At 38.5% G+C, this 20,637-nt stretch overlaps 1 protein-coding gene across 2 annotated transcripts in view; it reads left to right on the forward strand.

Moving 5' to 3' along the window:
• Positions 1-20,637, forward strand: part of PKHD1 (PKHD1 ciliary IPT domain containing fibrocystin/polyductin) — a 471,902-nt gene that overhangs the window by 85,935 nt on the left and 365,330 nt on the right. For both annotated transcript variants that reach the window (XM_072832682.1, XM_072832683.1), the window contains exons 35-36: positions 4,517-4,736; positions 11,068-11,218. In XM_072832682.1, the coding sequence (XP_072688783.1) occupies positions 4,517-4,736; positions 11,068-11,218 (371 nt within the window). The remainder of the gene's footprint in view (positions 1-4,516; positions 4,737-11,067; positions 11,219-20,637) is intronic.

The raw sequence follows: 20,637 nt of genomic DNA on the forward strand, positions 1-20,637 counted from the left end.
AGTGATGGCAGTTTGCAAGAGATTGTCTTAAACAAGATGGGGGAGGAGGAGAAGGAAGGGGATGGAGAGAGAGAGAGGAGGAGGAGTGATGATCCTTGTTTAAAATACAAACTAGAAATGGAGTTTCCTATTAGCATCATATAAATAAGCAAAGCATTATGGAAGAGAGGTGTATTCCACCAAAGATTCCATGATGGACACTTAAGATATAATGGAAGATTTAATTTTAAGGCATTACCTGTTGGCTCCTCTGCTCTACCTCCTGTGCATAGACCAATGCTGGCACAGTGTACGTGCAAAATTAATGCTTGATAAAAGAATAATGAATTGGGAAATTGTGGAAACAGAAAACCAAGATTCCATATTTCTAGGTTCTGATATTTAACAAATAGGGCTACAGTCTTTTTAAAAGACTTTCACACATACACAGCTTAATTAACTTTCTAAAACTTCTTGGTGTTGAAACTGTCAAGACACGGTTTTGATTAGAAGTACAAAATAAAAATCACAGAGGTTTCTGGGCCAGGTAAATTGTGATATTAGAAATTTGATAAGAAGAAGAAGAAGAGACATTGGTATATTTTAAAAGATTTGATTTAATTTTAGAAAAGGACTTTTCAAAATTCCTTGATTTTTAAAAAAGGAAAACAGAAGTTGGAAGCTGTAACTCTAGCTTTTGCCACTAGGTGTCACCAAACACCGACTGATTGTGCAAGAGCAGCTCATTTGCTCTTGGGAAATGGATAATTGGACTTATTTTCCTTTCATAAAAAAAGAAAAAAATCTTTTTAAAGACTTTTAATTACAGTATCTAAAAATAGAGAGGAACTTATGAAAGTCAACTCTATTGATTTCTTACTTAAGATCCAGGATGGTATTCAAGGATTCTATCAATATCCTGAGTTGGATAAAACGTTTTGAGTATAAGTTTGTGTATTTTTTTTTTTTCCCGGAGAGTAAGTCTACAATGAACATCAAATGATCAAACAGAGTATGTCTCACAAATGGTTAGAAACTGCTAATAATTCCCCTACTTCATATAGGATTGCATATTTACCAAGGTAAATAAGATTTAAAAATCTTATTTTTTAAAAGGTTTTTTTTTAAGAGGACTATTTCAGAGCAGCAACCTACCGTTAGCCGTTAGCCATGTTTCTCAGTTGCCATTGTCAGAACAATCCATCCTTTCACTTAACCGATGCTCCCCTGCACACCTTTTTTCAAACTTAATCAGGCCTTCAGAATGCAGAATAATCTTGGTCCTTCTAACACAAGGTTCTCACTATTATTACTAAGAATTACATTATTATTGAGAATATCATATTATTTTTAAGAATTGTTTCTTTATTTGGGGGAGGGCAGAAGGAGAGGGAGAGAAATTCTCAAGCAGACTCCACGCTGAGCCTGGACCCTGATGTGGGGCTTGATCCCAGGACCCGAAGATAATGACCTGAGTGGAAACCAAGAGTTGGAGGCTCAACTGACTGAGCCGCCCAGGCTTCCTGAGAATATCATACTAATGTTGTTGCTGGAGCAGCAGCAGTAGCACCTAGGAGTTTGGTAGAAATGCAAATATTGAGGTGACCTAATGAATCAGAAACTTTCCAACAAGTAAATATTTTGGCATTTCTTTTCTGAGCCTTCTCTGAATTCCAACCTTTTTTCCCCTAATTTTAAGTCTCAAACTAGGTAGCTCCTCTTTGTAAGACAGTTCTGGCCCTATTGGGTAGCATCAGAAGATTGCCTGCATAGAAGCTGGCACCGTATTTGTTTTTACAATTGCATCACTGTCTTGCTGGTTTTTAATCTTGCTGTTACCTACGATTGTTCCAAGGTGTTTTTTTCTTTCTTTCTTTCTTTCCATGCTTGTGTACAGCTGGACATTCCTCATTTGATATTTACATGAGTTTTCCTTTTTTTTTTTTTTTCCTGTGGTTTGCTGCCTTACTATTTTCATTTTTTTTTTGTTTATTTCTGTAATTTCTCTAATTTACTAAGGTCACTTTGAATTCTGACCCATGTTCTGAGTTTTATTCCTTAGTATGATTTTGCACTCTAAAGACAGTGATGTTTCTCATTCCAGGTTGTAGATGATGGCCTAGAACTCCAATTTCCCTAATGATTGTTTTCTTGTTCCCACGCCACGGAGCTCATGTGTTTTCTTTCATCAGTGGGGCAGAGACAGTAAAGGTGGAGCTCTGAGGATGTGCTTTTGCTGCTCTGGTGTCTTCTGTATTTACATTTCTCTTAGTTAACGCTTTTAACAAAAGAAGAATTTTACTTTTTCCTATGATGGGTTGCTCAAACATCTTATTCACAGGAACTAATATTTTGTATTTTTTTAAATCAGCAAAATCTTTGATGTTCATGTTTCTTGAATTTATACCTTGAATTATATGGCATGACTTCTTCATGGAAACTTTAATTTTTCCATGAGGCATGAAAAGCTAAAGTGATTAAAGTCATACAGTTATATTTTGTGGTGGAACCATGGATTCTGATCCCCAGCCCTGGGCCCTTTTCATAGTCCACCTTGTCAGTTTGCATCCACTTCATCACCTGTAATGAGTTCATTATTTTATAGGTGTTGAGCCTATATTTGCCCGAAGCCTTACTAACTGGAAAGTTCTTAGGTTTTTACACATAAGAGTCCTACTGTCATTGCTGTAATTCCTACAGTCCTGCTGTAATTTATTCTGAACACATTCACAGAGAACCTACTATGTGTCACATGCTTTGGAATGTACCAGCAACAATAATAATATTTGTGTGTGATTGAACAACTGTAAACCTCACATGTGCTTATCTCATGTACCCCTTGCTGCACACAGCACTCTGACATAGGTAGGGCAGCTTGGATTCAAGCCCACAGTCCTTGGTAATTTTTGTTGCATATTTGTTTTGACAGGTTAGCTGCAGAGGTAGAAGACTGAAGAGATTTTCTTTTTTTTTTTTCCTTTAGTACGGTTTTCTTTTCTTTTTCTTTTTTTTTTTTTTTAATTTATGATAGTCACAGAGAGAGAGAGAGAGAGAGAGAGGCAGAGACATAGGCAGAGGGAGAAGCAGGCTCCATGCACCGGGAGCCCGACGTGGGATTCGATCCCGGGTCTCCAGGATCGCGCCCTGGGCCAAAGGCAGGCGCCAAACTGCTGCGCCACCCAGGGATCCCTTTAGTACGGTTTTCAAACAGAGCTGCTCCCAGACCATCTCATGTAGAGACTTGTTGATCTTCTTGTTAAAGGTTATTGCCAGTCTACCTTGTTGATGCCTTTTACATTGTGTCTCGTGAATGAGAAAGAAATGGCCTAAGGGTCATAGGGCTTCAAATTATTGCTTTTCTTCTTCATACAATATTAGTAGTCAAAATTGTGTAAAAATCAAGGACTTCCATTAATCAAGAGATCCCATCCAGAAAATGAAAAGACTAGCTAAGAACCTGGAGAGGATATGAGTAACCATATAACCTTCTAGGGTTAGTACCCAAAATATATAAAGAGCACAAATCAATAAGAAAAAGACAAATATTCCAATATAAAAAAGAGCAATGACAGAAAGAGGAATTTCACAGAAGAAGAAAAAAACATATAAAAAATTTTTACTAAACATATAAAAAATTGTTTGACCTAAGAAATAATAATGCAAATCCAAAGTAAGGTTGCAATGAGATGCCATTTTATTTGTCCTGGACTGACCAAAATTAAGAGTGTGATAATCCCAAGTGCTGACAAGTTATGTAGAGTATTGGAAACCCATTAATATAGCTGGTAGGGATGTAAAATGGCACAAGCACTTTGAAAACAATATGACACTATCTTGTGAAGTTGAATTTGTGCCTACCCTATGAACAAGCAATTTTCTTTAAGGCATATACCCTAGAGGCCCTAGAGGAAATTGAGTATGTGTTTGTAGTAGCAAAACCTGGGAAATAGCCAAAAGTCTATTGGTAAGAAAATAGATAAATATACTGCAGTAATTTCACACAATGCAGTATTGAACAGCAATGAAAATGTATTATCAAGTTTTATGTGATAATTTGAAACTTGGTAAATCTTCAAAATGTAATATTGAGTGGAAAGGAGCAGTCCAAAAATGTCATGCAGTCTATTGTATAATATTCAAAAACAAGTGAAATCCAACAGTCTTTCCTTTAAGAATACTAACTCATGTGAGAAAGTGATTTAGGAAATGTAAGTGGTTGCTTCTGAAGATGAGATGTAAGATGATGGGCTTGACAAAGAGACATAGATTTGAGAAAATCACAATTGTTTTAGACCTTATGTTGGCTTATAGATTCATATGAGTTTTTCTTATTATGATGATTCATATTTATAAAAATGTTACTTATGTTCTATGTGTGTGTTTTGTACACATAATGCGTTTTTAAGAAAAGTAAACTGGTAACTTTATTTCCCTATTGGTCAAGGAGCAACACATGAAAATGCATTTATGTAATGGTATGAGGCCTTCAGTTCTTTCTGTGGTCACCACCTAACCTAATGGTGAGTGTTTCCTGCAGTGTCCTTGGCTTTCCTGTGTGGCCTGAAGCACTCGGAGGAGAGCTGTGAGGCTTCTAGCAGCACCTATGTGCAGTGCGATTTGACTGTCACTGTGGGGACAGAGACACTGCCCCAATCATGGCCTTATCTCTACATTTGTGAAGAAAGTCCCCAATGCCTCTTTGCACCAGATCATTGGACAGAGTCAACGTTTCCATGGTTCTCAGGCCTCTTCATCAGGTAACTCTGTCCTTTACCTTCCTGGCCTTCCCCACAAATGCATGGCCAACTAACAGATGGAACCATCAGAAACTGCAGGCTGGGTAGATGTGGCCCCCAGGGCCTACCACTCTTGTTAGAGGGACCATTCCTTGGTGGATTCCAGCCAGCCTGCATATCAAAGCATCTCCTGTCTTTTCAAGTGTTTGAGAGAACATCTGAAAAATCTGCCCAGTAAACAGCTCGCTTTGTTCTTGCTTAGATTTTAATATTTATCTTCCGATCCAAAGCAACATCTGGTGAATGCCAATGGGGAAAAAGATTAGACATTATGAAAAACAGAAGGCTCTTTTCCCCTTTCTTTTTTCTTTTCTTTCCAAACAGATTCACAAGTATGAAAAAAAGTCATAGAGAAATCCAGCAGATTGCACAATGTTTATTCAAAAGAAGGGGGGATGGGCAGGCAGAAGTACTCTACAGTAGTAGATCTAGGATTTAGAAGTCATAAGCTTATAAAAGTTTTTTGAACTTGACAAATAAATAGCACCACTTTCCAGGTAAAAGCCTCTTTTCTAAACCTATTTAAGGAAAAAGTGTGATCATGTTGTTGACTCAGGGCAGCCTTAATTTCTACTAGCAGTTCTTTTCCCATGCAGTGTGATATTTCAGAGCAAAATGTTGCCCTGCACTTTTTTTTTTCTTATCTAGATTGAGTGGCCACATCTGATTGTTTAATGAAGGCCTATCTTTCCATTCAAAATTAAAACTAAACATGGCTAATTACCCAGAATGAAAGAGCTAACCAGCACTTTTCATGGCAGTCTTACTTTTTGATGTCCCAAGGCAGCCTGTGTTTTAGTATGAATTCATCACCAGAGAGAGGTTTGTGTTTAGCCGTTGGAAGAGAGGAACCTCTTTGGCCAATTGCCTTCTAGAAGGTGTGAAGTACCCTGTTTAGGTCATACAGGAAACGAGATACTGGAGGTTGTACTCAGGCAGGCGTGGGTTTCAGAACTCACAAATGCTGGATACCAAAAAGCACATGTCAGGTTCTGGTTCTATTGAATTTGAAGACTTCACAAAATTCCCACAACTCTTCTTTGAAGTTCTATGTTGTTCTCTACTCAGGAAGTCATTGAGGGAATAGCCTCAGACCCTGTTAAAAGTTACACCCTTCTTATTTATATCATTTAGCAATATGCACAAATAAACCTCTAATTCTCCCTTCCCTGTGTTCTAGTAATTCACTTCTAGGATTTCAAGAAAGCAGTTAGAAATATGTAATATTTATGGAAAACTACATTTTTGGAAGTTTTCAGTATAATAACAAAAAAAATTTGAAATGAAGTCTTTAGTAATAAAGGATGAATCCAAATACTAATGTATTAGGAAACCTTTAAAAATCATGATGTAGAATATTTTACTGAAGCAGGAAATGCTTACAGTATGTTGGGAAGTAAAAGGGACAGATCATAAAAGAGTGTATAGATTTAATCTTAATGGTGTATATAGTACATATGTTTGTATACACATATAACAGGTAATTAGAAACAGGACTCAAAGGATGTATTCTTAAGGGTTGAGTGCCTACCCTAGGTGATTGGAGTATTACATTTATTCATTGCATTTTAATGTATTTTTTTCAGTGAACATGTACTAATTTAATGACAGTAAATACACTATAATTATACAAGGGGTATTAAGAAAATTATATGCCAAACAGCTTACCTTAGTTCCTCTTAAGATTATGCTTGTGAACCTGAAGAATTACTTGCCATTATCTTTGCAAGGAACCCATTTCCATTAAATGCCTTATCCTATCCTTTGCCAGCCACTACCTCTATGGATTTGATGTCATTTGACAAAGGTAGACATGTGTATCTCTGGTAAAAATATACTCAGTTCATCCACTCATCTATGCAAAATTTATCAAGTGTCTACTATGTTGTAGGTACTGTGACAGGAGCTGGTAACTCAGTGAGGAATAAGATGGCAAAATTCCTGCCTTTAAGGGTAGAGGAAGAAGCCAGAGAATAAACAAGCTCACATATTGTGATAAGAGCTATAATGTGATAAAAAAAATAATAGAGGACTCCTGTATACAATGTGCTCAGGTAGGCTTCTCTGGAGTATCTTTTGTGGAGCTGAGAAGAAGAGGTCATTGTGGCCAATCAGGCAGTGGGGGCAGCAATGCAAGGCCCCACCACATTTATAAACTGTCAGAGGCCAGAAGGGCAGGAGTAGACTAAGAAGGAAGGAAAGTTCTCTACATGAGCTCTGGGAGGTATTTAAGATCTTGGAGGCCATAGTAAGGAGTTTAGATTCTGTCCTAAAGACACACTAAGTATCTTTCCAGAATCACACAGTCCAGCCTTAGCAGTGTCAGGTCTGGAACCCAGACTTCTCTGACTGACAGTGTACTTGGCATGGTGCTGTGCCTTCAGTATCAGGGATGAGAGCCTCGACTGAGGTGTGTGATTCAATGAGATTCCAGAACCACCAGTAGCAATTTAAGGCTAAGTGAGGGAGACATAAAGACAGCAAGTGTTTTTGATGCCTATCCTAGAGGGTGCATGCAGGATAACCTGCTTACTACTTTTGGATCTGATCAGACCAACTGAGAGAGCCATACATTAGGACTCAGGAAACAGGTTCAAGAAGTCTCTTTGCCACTATCCATACCAAAAATATTTGCCACATTCCCTCAAAATAAACATAAATGTGCGTGCATGCACAACTGTATTATCTATATCTATGTATGTCTATATATACACGTATATTTACATTTATATTTATACTTAACTCAGAATTATTGTAGAAGAAAACATGGAAAAGTATCTTTTTAGGAAACTTTGAAATTTCATAAATGTTAGTCTATTTTTGATATCATGGTATCTCTGCTAATTTTGGTGATGGACTTTTAATGAAAAATAATCTCTAGTGAGATAACCAGGGACAAATACAAAAATAAATATGACCTAAAGCTTTTAAAAAAGTCTAAGCTAACAGAAAATGGTTTTAACTCTATGAGAGCAAAAAGAACATGATTAGGGAAGATGGTGCATTGCCACCGATGAATGAGAGGATTGCTGAGTGGCTTAACCCATTTTTCTCTAGACTTTGCTGATGAAGAGCCTAGAGAGAACAGAAGAAGGCTCATTAACAGGGTAGAAGCTCAAGACCAGAAAAGGTTGTATGGGAAGCTGGTCACGCCTTTCCTTTAGTTCAAGTCTATGTCTTAGATCATTTATATACATGCACATACAGTATATACAAAATACTTGCTTGTAGGATTGAGGATCATTACTTGCTGGTAGTGAACATGGGAGGGGGGAATACAATAGAGTAGATGGACAACTATTTTTTCCTTTGCCTAAAAAGGGAAAAAGGGGAATTCTGGACATTTAGACAACTCAGCTTCTGTTATCCCTGACAAAATTCTAGAATTCATTACTAATCAAATGGTTTGTGAGTTTTCAGAAACAGAAATACAGATCTCCCTCAACTTACAACGGAGTTATGACCTAATAAACCCATTGTAAGTTAAGAATACCATAAGTTGAAAATGCATTTAATACCTAACCTACTGGACATCATAACTTAGCCTAGCCTACCTTAAACATGCTCAGAACACTTATATTAGCCTGCAGTTCGGCATAGTCATCTAGCAGGAAGCCTGTTTTATAGTAAAGTGTTGAATGTCTCATGTAATTTATTGACTTCTGTACTGACCATGAAAAACAGAATGATTATATAGAAAAAGGATGACTTATAAGTGTATCAGCTGTTTATTTTTTGTGATTGTGTGGCTGACTGGGAGCTGCAGCTGCCCAGCATCATGAGAGAGGATTGTACTGTATATCCCTGTCCGGGAAAAGATCCAAATTCAAAATTGGAAGTATGGTTTCTACTAAATGCCTATTGTTTTTGCACTATCATAAAGTAAAAAAAAATCGTAAGTCAAACCATTGTAACTCAAGGACCGTCTGTAGTTATCTGGGTACCAATTCATAAGGAATGTGATGGAGTGGTAAACCAACTTTATTTCCTCCTTGTTATATTTATAAGTGATTTCTGATGGAAATATATATATAGAGAGAGCTTCTCAAACTATTCTAACAACTCCCGCCCCCACCCACATGGCAAAAGGAACGTTCTAGCTGCAAATCCCAAAGTGGCCTGACACAAGCATCAAGTGGCTTTGAAGTCAGGTGTTTTGAAAAAATATGTAAACATTGCATTTCTATTTCAATCACGTTTCCATTTTTATCTGAATATTATATTTTAATTTAAAATTTAAATTACTTTTCTGAAACTTTGAGTACTAGTGACACTTCAGAGCGAATGCTGTATTTATCCTCTAGCTCTGTCTACCCCCTAGATCATGGCTCAGCTAAATGGATTTGTAGTTACAAGAAAGGCTCCAGGTCCAAAATGCATTTGGGAAACAGGTCCCTATGAGTGAGACAGCATGTAATTCCCACATTTATATTTCAACAATAATATCGCCAACACCACTACCACCAAAAACTATAACAAGAGCAGCCTTTATTGGACACTTACTGTGTGCCAGATTCTTTGCAAATCACTTTGTAGGCTGCACTTCACCCCAACCCCTCAACACCTATGTAAAATAGGCACTCAATGATTATAACTCCATTTTATAAACATGGAAACCAAAACGTAGAGTCACATCCTACACAAGGTAAATATCTGCTTGAGAATTCAAACCTAGCTGGTCGCTTCCAAGCCTAACCTCTGCATGCTAATGCTTCTCAGAAAATCAGCTGAACAAATAAAACATGGTGAAATCCTCAGGTGTTGTGGCTCTGAGACCGAGTTTACAACCATCTTTATGTAAGCATTGGGCTGCAAAACAAGCACAATGTTAGATGTCATGGGAAGGAGGACTCAGGTAAGAGGAGACCGCAGCCCCAGTGGTCAGCTCAAACTGTGTGTGTTCAGTTCTGGACCACATGATGTTAAAATGTGAACAATCTAGAGTAGGTCTAGAGCACAGTGGGTATGAAAGTCCTGACCTGGCGAATACAAAGGTGGGAATATTTTACTGTGAAGAAGAGATTAAGTAGATGTGGTTACCCTTGGTATTTCTAGCAAATTGTGGGAAAAACCATCTTGACATTGATTTGGGAAAAGATGCTCTAGTTTGACATGATTTATAGTTTGTCAAGCAGTGACCTTTTGTCCTTTCCATGGCCCTGCCACTTTTCCTATGGGATCTGCCTTCTTTATGCTGATGTTCAAACAGCATTGTAAAACTTGAGAGTCTTGCTTTAGGAAACAGGACACCTGGGTTCTAATCTTGGAGCTGTCGCACTTTTGTTTTTGGCTTTACGCAAATCTCCCGATCTCTTTAGGTTACATTTGTTATGCCTGTATCTACTTTACTGGCCCAAATGAGATCATACAAATGAAATTGTTAAAAAGTATGGGACATCATGCTTTATCGTTACTAATAATCTTTGAGTTAGTTGCAACAATGCCTGAAACCAGGATTGTTTTTGAATAAGTATCACACCTGTTGGGGACAATAGCCTGCAATATCCACACTTTCACCTCCTCTAGACAGCATATTTTTAGACTTTCTGTAATGCCACACTGCTGTTTTTCATTTTAAATCCAGTCTGGCTTCTCTCCTTAAAGCAAGAGGACTTTTAAAGTGAGTGGCTGGTAGTATAACTGGCACATATATCGAATCTCCTTAGTCTGGGCTGTTAAGTAAGTTTAATTAATTTACTAAGTTAATGTTCCACTGCTAGCAACAGAGCCTCATTGCCATCAGCTGGGGAGAGGGAATTGAAAGCCTAAATGAGCTCATTTTTTCACAGTTGGAATTAGGGACCAGTTAGCCAGTTGTGTGGGTTTTCCAATTTCTCCATCTGCCCTGGGGGGATTGAGGCAATTCACTCCCCCAACACTAAGTGTGAGTAAGAACAGAAAGAGGGAAGGGGAAAAGAAAAAAAAAAAGAAAGAAAGAAACACCTCTGCCCAACATTTGCTTCCATTTTTGGAACTGAAAGTATTGTGTGCACATTGCTTGTTAAGTTGGGATATGGAGAAGCTTTTGCTAATGTTCCTAATAGATTTGGAAAAGAGAAAGGCCTCAGTGAAAGATATTTACCATGTGCATTTTCATTGCAGCGTGTGCAGATAAAAGGAAAACAAATAAACAATAAAAGAATGGAAACAAAATTACAGAAATTTGCAAAATTTGACAAATGGTGGCCTGTAGTTGCCACAAGCTAATGGCTTGCAATGATTAATAAGAGTAAAAATAATTGCATTTCATTAAGATTGATGACACCCCATTTAACCTCCCCTCTCGTTTCAGCCCTAAAGTGGAAAGAGATGAAGTTCTCATCTATAATAGCTCCTGTAACATTGCCATGGAAACTGAGGCAAAGATGGAGTGTGAGACGCCTAATCAGCCAATTACCGCCAAGATTACTGAGATACGGAAGAGCCGGGGCCAGAGCACTCAGGTATAATCAAATCTTTTTTACAGACTGATTCAAACAGCTCAAATTAAATTTGTAATATTGTGTACATTAAAAAAACAATTTAGTCCAAATGGCAGCGATATATAATATTAAATGCTCTCAAACTTTGAGAAGCGAGTCTAATGCACAACATCTGAATTCATAGTTAACTATGGTTAATCATATATTTTCTCAACAACAAATGAGTGCTGCCTGGGCTCTTTTAAAGCAAATTCTGAACAGATAATCTCCGCAGCGTTTTGTCCTGCTTTCCATGTGCGTGTTGGAAAGGGGCTCTCTGTGGTTTATTTCTTCATGAAATAAATGGCCCCCAATTTAACCAGGCCCCCCTGGAAGGTTTCCAGATCACTCAGCCATCCTCAGTTGGTGGGATGGGGATGTCTGCTGGTTCATCCGGCTCATCTGTTCCATGGAGAGCAGAGTGGAAGCTTCAGCTTCCGAGTGCAGATCAGAGCTGGAAAGCACTGCTGGGACATTTGGTCTGCCCTCTTTACCTTGATTTATCTGCTTTGAAATCATCTTAAGCACCCCTCCAAGTGGCTCCCCTAAGAATGTGTTCTTAAATGTCCCCACTGAGAGATTCCACAGCCTCCCCAGGGCATTTTCAAGACTTGAAATCAGAGGCTGAGGGCTCTTTGGAAGTATATCAGATAATCTTTTACAACTCTCTGGACTTCTCAATGATAAATGATAAAAAAATAATGTTGATAAAATAATGATAAAAAATATTTATTGAGCACCTACTCCCTTAGGGGCTTTTTTCATTATGAAACCACTTCTCGGTTTTCCTCTTTTTGTCTCCTTTATTTGGAACAAACATTTATGGGGTGCCTATTAGGTGCCACACACTACATGAGATTCTCTAGTGAATGCTGCTTCATTCAATTAAACTTTGCGAATCCCAAACTATACTTCCTGGGTTTGTGGGCATGGGTTTTTTTGTTTTGGGGTTTTTAATAATTTTGGACTAGTGTCAAAAATGTATGCAATGACAAATAACATAACTTTTCTGTTCTTCCTTAACTTCTCTGCCTGTCTCCTCCCTCCCCCATGCCTCACAACCTCCTTATCCTCCCCTCAGGGGCTCCTTTCACCTTCCATTCAAGGAAGATTGCACCAGCCTGCCACTTCTGGCTTCCTGTGTCCCCCAAATACACATTTCCTTTCAGTTCATTGCCAATTTTATCATCTCTGGGACCATAGTCCTCTGATCATAGACTCCACCTTGCTCCTCTGTCCCTTTCTTGCAGTTGGCTGTCAGTAACATCTCAAATGTTTATCATGAGGCAGTGGGTGTGCTGAGTTGTGTTGTGTATCAGTGTTGTGTAGTGTAATGAGAGCTGTGGGACATTGAACAGTTTCTAAGTCTTCCTGGGCAATAATGTGAGTTGTTGGGATGCCCATGAGAGCAATGCCAGTGAATGGGAGGGAGAGGCAGGTTGCATAGTGCTTAAGTATGGACCTTGGAGCTAGACTGTGGGGACTTGAACATATCATTTGCTACCTGGCAGCCTTCAGACAAGTTACTTAACCCCTCTGTGCTTCAGTTTTCTCATCTGCAAAGTGGAAGTAATAATAGTACCCATCTAATAGGATTGATTGGGGGCTGGTATCCTAACATCTGGGCCACTGAAACTGCTCCTCCAACTGAGTAAATTTCTAGTGGTAGCCATTACTGGCAGTGCAAGTTTGCTAGTAGGAGTGCTAGAAAATGATACCGTGTTATTTCTCTGTGGTGCTTGCTGCTTTGACCAGATCATTTTGGTTCTTAGTTTTCATTTAATTTTTCACCATCTCAAAAAGTAATTTTGAATTTTTCAATGCCTTAGTTGTCTTTAAATATTTGTGCAGCATATATTTATTGAGTTATAGACATGTTCACGGTTATCTGCCATTTTCTGAAGGAGAATAGTAACATGAAAAGAGACCCCTTTAGGGGATAATTAGGGAGGAGAGGCCATCTAGGGATTAGGTAAGTCTTAAAGGACATATAGAGTCAATTCACTACAGTAGGAGGGAATGTTGTGTATCATCTAGACAAGGCCCTTTATTCAAGAGATGAGTTCACTGAGGTCCTTAAAGAGAGGTGACCTGATAGAGGTCACACACCTAGTAATTTGGCCTCATAGCCCATGTGGCCCTAAGTCATTATGAGGGAATCTTTAGGAACCAGAAGGGCATGTCTGTCAAAATCTACTTGGCTTGTGTCAGTGTCTGGGAGACTCCAGTCCTGGGATGCATGGTTACCCTATAGATGTTGGGATGTCTGGTTTCCCTGCACAGGTATGGGGATAACACGTCACTTGTATTGACAAACACAGTTGCTTTATCTGGACCTGGATCTGATGAAAACCAGTGCTGACAGGTGCTTAACTAGGACTAGAATTCAGGTCTCCAGCTCTAAATACTAAGTGAGAACCTTGGAACACACATTTCATGGAATGTTAATAAGTATTTTGTTATAAAATGTTCCAAGGTCAAATACATTTGTGAAAGCTGGGTTAAACAAAGTAATAGGGTTCTTTTTTTTTTTGTGGACTTTGAGAGCCTTCCACATGTGACAACATAATGCGAATGTTGAGAGAACTTTTGTATTATCCAAATTTGTTCGTTCATGGAACACTTTATTTTCAGAATTGAAGCTCCTCTCTGTCCTGCTGTGCTTGCTTTGCAAAATGTTGCTCATGCCGTGCTCTCCCCCTACCATCAAGTGGGGGATCAAAGGTGGGAAACATTACTTCCAGATGGGGCAGCCATCTAGGTCTGCTGAAGTAGACAGTATTTGTATTTTGCCTTCAAGAATGGGCAGGGTTTAGGTTCAGGGTTGCAGAGGAAAGGCATTTCTGGTGGAGAAACCAATATGCACAAGTCTCTGAGGCAAGAGCCTGTGGGAATAGTGCAAAGAACATGATGTGTGTGAATGGGACTAGTGAGTTATAGGTTTGGGAAGTAGGCTGGAATTAGGATGGCTGGTTGAGTGTGTGGCACCTTGAGTTCATCAGGTGACAGGTAAGCTTTGAGGAGGCACTGCATGATCACAGGTGTGCTTTAGTCACACTGATCTGGTTGTGGGGTGTAGGATGCCTTGGGGATCCATGGGAGGCAGGAGCATCTCAACCAAGAAAGTTAAATTGAACTAGGGAAGTGGTAGAGGGAATGGAGAGGAGGAACACACACAATATTCTGCATTTGATAACTTGTGTTAGTCAAGGTGTTCAAGGAATGGAAAATGAATGATGGTAAGTAGAAAATGACATGCCAACTTTCCCAAATGATCTTTTCAAATTTATGAACTCTCTCTATATATATCTCCATGCTCATGACTCCCATATTGTAATCTCCATCCCAGAGCTCTCTCCTGAACTTTAGATTCCCATACCTTAGGGCCTACTGTTATCTTCACTTGGATATGGAAGCGGCATCTCAAGTCTAGGAGATTATAAATTGAATTCCTGATCACCACTGCTTGTCTTCTGTTTCCCACTGTAGTCCTGGACCAAGTTTGTGGCAGCTCTGTCTTTTCAGTTGCTCAGGCCATGGAAGTATCCTTGGTCCTCCAAATTCTATATCAAATCTATCAGGAAATTATGTTGGCTTTACCACTAATCTGCCCACTTTGTAGCATGTTAGCTATCATCATCACTCTCACATTTTACTGAGTATTACAAGGCTTACCCAACTGGTTTTCTACTTCCATCCTTACCTCCCTTCAGTCCAGATTAGTGGGGCCCTGGTGATATTTCAAAATATGTCTGATGATTTCACTCTTCCCAAAAACATTCCAGTGGCTCCCAAATGGTCTTGCAATTAAAAGACAAGTCCTAACATTGACCTAATGGGCCATTCTCTGCACTAATCCCCTCCTCCAATTCCTTTCTGCCTTCACTACTCACTTCTGTCACCTTTGTCTGCTCTGTTCCAAGATTGTTGCCTCCTCGCAGTTCCTGGACCATGCCAGGCTTGCTTCTACACTGAAACCTTTGTATTTACTGCTCCTTCTGCTTGAATACTCTTCCTCGTCCTTTTTTTAAGTACCACTGTTCAAAAAAGAAAAAAAAAAAAAAGTACCACTGTTCACTTTTAACTTTTTTGCTGAAGTTACTTCCTCGTTGAGGTCTACCATTACAACCCTATTTATAACTGCAACCCAGTGTTGCTCACAAATATATCATGCTTGCAATTTCCCTTACTCTTTCCTGTTTTCTTTTTTTTTCTTTCCTGTTTTCCTATAGTCCTTATCACCTGCCAATATTCTATATAAGTTTGTTATATTTATTTAGCATCTAGCTTTTCCTGCTAGAATATGATCTTCAAGAAGGCAGAAATGTTTGTCTGCTTTGTTCACTGGTATATCCCAACTACCTAGAAGAGAGACTAAATCAATTGTACTAATGAACAATATAGAAATGCAAATGATGAGTTAAAACAAGCCAAATCACATGTTGCTTCTCTAATCCTATCCTCTGGTGATTATATCTGAAAGGACACACACACACACACACAGGTGTACATGCATACATTTGCACACAAAGATGTTATTGCCTTATTTATATTGTTCTTCAACTTGTACTTTTTTTAAGACCTCATGGCACTCTGGGATATAAGCTCCTTGAATAGAGGAAATTTGTTTTGCCAGTAATGTTTCCAAATGCTTAGAACTATGCTTAATAAACAGCAGATCTCATTAAAAATTATGGAATGGATGAATGGATTTATAAATGAATGAATACATCATGGTCTTCTTTTCATTTTAGCTCAGGTACATTTTTCATTTTCTTCACAAGACATTGATTGTACCTACCATGTATCATGGTGATACATCAAAACAAGAAAAAATATATGAGGACAAAGAATCTGAAAGAATGCTGGAAAACACTGTAAGATGCTATGAGGCAACCAATGGGCTTGAGACGTTTCTGAAGGACATATTGAGTTGGATGGGTAGAGAAACCAGAGCAGAATAAACACAAAGCAAAGTAAATGTAGAGAGAACTGATATAATATAGCTATACTCTTCTATAGGGCTCTGGAAGAAATTCCAAGCTTGAGTCAGGGCATACCCTTAGGGTAATTAATGAAGGGATTGCTGTGGGAATTACTGGGTTGGCATTTCTTCCCCCTCTCTCTCTCCCTCCCCACCTCCTTCTTTCCCTTTGTACACGATGTGGTTGGATCTATGGCTCTCAAGGTGATGTCTTAAAAGTAGCTCATAGAACAAAGAGGAGTTATTTATTTGGGAGCAAGAGATAGGTTTGGTCTACTGTGGATGTTAGGACCACTGTTAAACGCGGTTAAACCCATGCAACTCTGAAACTCCAGGGAAAGAGGGAGGGTGAGAGCTCAGCATCCTCTCCATTTCTGCCTCCAAGAAATTCCTTTACATTCACTTGACTCATCCAGATGTTTTACCCAGCAATTTCAGTTGTGATAACTGGAAGAATTTTCTCTGAACATCTGATCTGCCATATTAGTGGAAAAAGAAGTCTGAAAACAATGCTGTTAAAGTTATCTGGGAAAGGATTTTAAACCTAGAATCCTATATGCAGTCATATACTATTTGGAGTAAGAACAAAATAAAGACATACACACTATACAGAATTCAGAAAGTTTATCACCCTTGTGCAGTCTCTGAAAAATTGTAAAAGCAATCCAGAAAGGGAGATGATATGGGATTCAAGAAATAGTAATGAACTAATGGTCTCCCAAAAAGCAGATAAAAATTGTTGAAAATGTGGCTGTGAAGATGAACATAGCTAAGAATGTATTCTTAACCAGAGTCAGGGACCTGTTTCACATAGGTATAATCAAAGGAGAATAGGAAAACAGAGACATAAATCTCTTCTTTGATAAAATGAGGAGACATTTCAAACACAAACATTATGTGAAGATGAAAAGTAAGAGAGGCGCAAATGATTTAATGGGGTAGAGTGGAGGCACTCCACTTGCTTTTAGATGAAAAGCAAGACAGTTTGCCCCAAAGAACCCAAAAGAAGCTTTAGGTTTAGAAAAATCTAAGTAAAAGGAAATAGGTCTGAGGCAAGATGCTAAAAGGTATGCATGTGGGTGGTTATTTGAGGTTCTGAATGAAAAAAATCTTCATCAACATTCTCTGGAAACCACATACTTGCTGGTTGAAGCCAAAGTTCAACTTTACTACAAAACAAACAAAAAAACTGTAAAGAATGGTTAGATCCCTAGAGTACTGCTCCTGACTGACCCAACCAGATATCTCTTCTTACTCTCCCTCCAGGATGCAGAGGCATTATTTGTGGACAAATTGAATTTATAAGATATTAATTAGGCACTTGATATCAAGCACAGAGAGATGGAGATGTAGGGTGGTACTGAAATCTAGCAGATGAATGGAAAATCTGCTTGCTCTTTAGAGAGAGGTCAACTTCTCCTGATCCCACTAAATTCTTTCCTCTGCCCAGCTTGGAATCCTGGCAACCCAAGTTCTCCTCCTTTTAGAAAGGAGACAAAGATTCTTCTTTGGAAAGATAAAATCAAAGTAAAGATCCACAGATTTTGACATTTGGAAGCCTCATGAAGTTCTGCTTACACAGATCATCCACTTAGATTTTTAGTGCCTTACTCTTATATATGAATGGGTGGGCTTCTGGTTTTGGCCATGAGAGAATAACGAGTTTCAGACTACCCTCCTGCCATACCCAACTACATATCTAGTTGAAATGTAAGAGATAACAGCGCAAGGCTGTGATCCTTGAGAGAAGGGGAACACACTAGGAGAGTGGCTTTCTGTCTGGGAGCACATTCCCAAACACAGCGCTGGGAAATAGAACCCAAGAAGAGAGAAGCCCAGTCTCACTGGTAGGAGCTCAGGGCTGCTTAGGTAGGGAGCTAGTAGGTAGAATTTAATGAAATAATGGCCAACATTTTTTCAACTTTGATGAAAATTACAAACCCACAAATATAAGAAGATTAATGAATCTAAACCAGTGGAAACATAATGAAATCCATTATTGGAGTTCTCAGTAATGTTTAGGTGTTAGTTCTTCCAGTTAAGTTGTATGCTCCAAGGTAATATTTAGAGTCAATGCAATTCCAATAAAATATCCCAACAGATTTGTTAATTTCTTTCTTTCTTTCTTTCTTTCTTTCTTTCTTTCTTTCTTTCTTTCTTTCTTTCTTCTTTCTTTCTTTCTTTCTTTCTCTTTCTTTCTTTCTTTCTTTCTTTCTTCCTTCCTTCCTTCCTTCCTTCCTTCCTTCCTTCCTTCCTTTCTTTCTTTCTTTCTTTCTTTCTTTCTTTCTTTCTTTCTTTCTTTCTTTCTCTTTCTTTCTCTCTTTCTTTCTTTCTTTCTTTCTTTCTTTCTTTCTTTCTTTCTTTCTCTCTCTCTTTTTCTTTCTTTCTTTCTTTCTTTCTTTCTTTCTTTCTTTCTTTCTTTCTTTCTTTCTCTTATTTCTTTCTCCCCTTTCTTCCTTCCTTCAATAGAAATTTCAAGGTTGACTAAAAAATTTTATGGGAACACAATGAATAGCCAAAACTGCCTTAAAAAAAAATTTGAGGACTTAACAGTGCCTGATTTCAAATCTTACCATAAGACTGTGGTAATCTATTGGAGCTTTATGATCTCATTTGAAAGAAGGATTCTCTTGCTAAATGTATGTTTGAAAGCTCTTGCCACAGCATCATGAAACCCAGGAGAGGGAAAGGGTTGAAGGAAGGTGTGATGAGATGTATCAAAAATAATGTGATCAGGAGATCTTTAATAACATTTGAGGTGGTAGGATGGTATTGGTGGAGAAAAACTCAGATTTTCTATGGTTAGGGAGTGCAAATAAATGCAGGTAGGTGGTATTGATCACAAGCAGGAAGAGAAAAGAAGGGTGCAGATGAGTATTGTGACTGGGCAGCACCTTCCTTGTACCCAGAACTCACCATCACTAGCACTAGGGATGGTTTCTTCAGTGAAGGTAATGGATTAAAGCTGTGGTCTTCAAGGATGTTCCTCAACTTGACAAAACGCAAACCCCAAGCTTCTTACCACATCCATTCATCTAGTGACCACAAAGTAACTCCTACATAACCCTGATGTCATATGGTCAAATCACCAGCATCTTTTGGTAAATATTTATATTTTCAGACTTACTTGGGGAATCTTCAGTGTATACGTCTCTTAGGAAAATTTTATTTTTCTTAAAATTGAAGGATTTTCCTCTTGGGAAGTCCCACAGTACCATATCATACTCATTTTAGGAATTTATCTTTTAAAATTATTTAAATTATGTGTATTTATTGAAATATCTTTTCCCTCAACTAGATACTAAATTCTCTGTGAATGGGATGCATATTGGATTCCTCCTTGATGGATGGGTGGATGAAGGTATATATCTGCACTGGATTATTATTTAAAAAGCAAAATCACATTGCTTAATTTAATCTTTACTTTCTGTTGAAGGGGATTCTTCTAGAAATTGGTGTAATACGGTGATGTGCCAGATTTTACATTTGAAAAATAATGTGTATAGCTAGATAAGAGGCCAATCTGAAATGACTTTCCATTCCCTGTTTTTTCCCCTCCTATTACTGAAACACAAAAAATACTTTTCTGCTGTTGTTTCTTCTCTTCTCTCCTTATTATTTTCCTTCCCTATTCCTTCTTTTCTTCTCTTACTTTTTTCTCCTCTCTCCTCCTCTGCCTCCTATCTTCTCTCCCTTCCCTCCTCTCATTTCCTTCTCCTTCTCTCTCTCTCTCTCTTTTTTTTTTCCTATTCCTCTCTTTCATTTCAAAGCATTTTTATTCCTTGTGTATCATCAGTCTTGTGTGCCTGGGGAGGTAGGTGCTACTGAAAGATGGGTTGAGCTGGTTGTTAGGCCAGAAACCCAAGATGTAGGAACCCAACCATTACCTTCCTGTCTTGGAGGAAACTTACAGAATCCCTTGTGCTTCTAGTTTTTCTGTGAAGTGAGGCCCCTCATGTGTACCATTTCCCCTACTGTGAGGGCAGGGTGAGTTGGGAAGGCAAGTGGCTTCACATCTGAAAAAGACTTTCCCTCCTTAAAAGGATGATGCGGCAGGTAGCAGAGACAGATGGGATACGTGATGAACAGGACTCCTTCAGCCTGACTCATAGTTCTAGAAATGTCCTGTCTGATTTTGAGTGTGTGGCAAGTCACTTAACCTGTCAGTTGATTAAGGTTAGTACTCCCTGACTACCAGGTTTTGGATAGAGGAAGACAATTGATACAAAAGGGTAGTGATAGGAGGAAACTAAGAATTCAAGTGCATGATGCCAGAGTAGTTATGAGCTTGAGCTCTGAATAAAAACTGGATTTGAGGCTGATCCTTCTACTTACTTATCATATAAAATTGGGCAAATTTTCTTAATTTCCTTCCATTAATTCCTATTTCATACACATAGAACACTTAAAGCAGTGT

This window comes from Canis lupus, chromosome 7 (genome assembly GCF_048164855.1).
Source record: "Canis lupus baileyi chromosome 7, mCanLup2.hap1, whole genome shotgun sequence".
Classification (NCBI taxonomy): domain Eukaryota; kingdom Metazoa; phylum Chordata; class Mammalia; order Carnivora; family Canidae; genus Canis; species Canis lupus.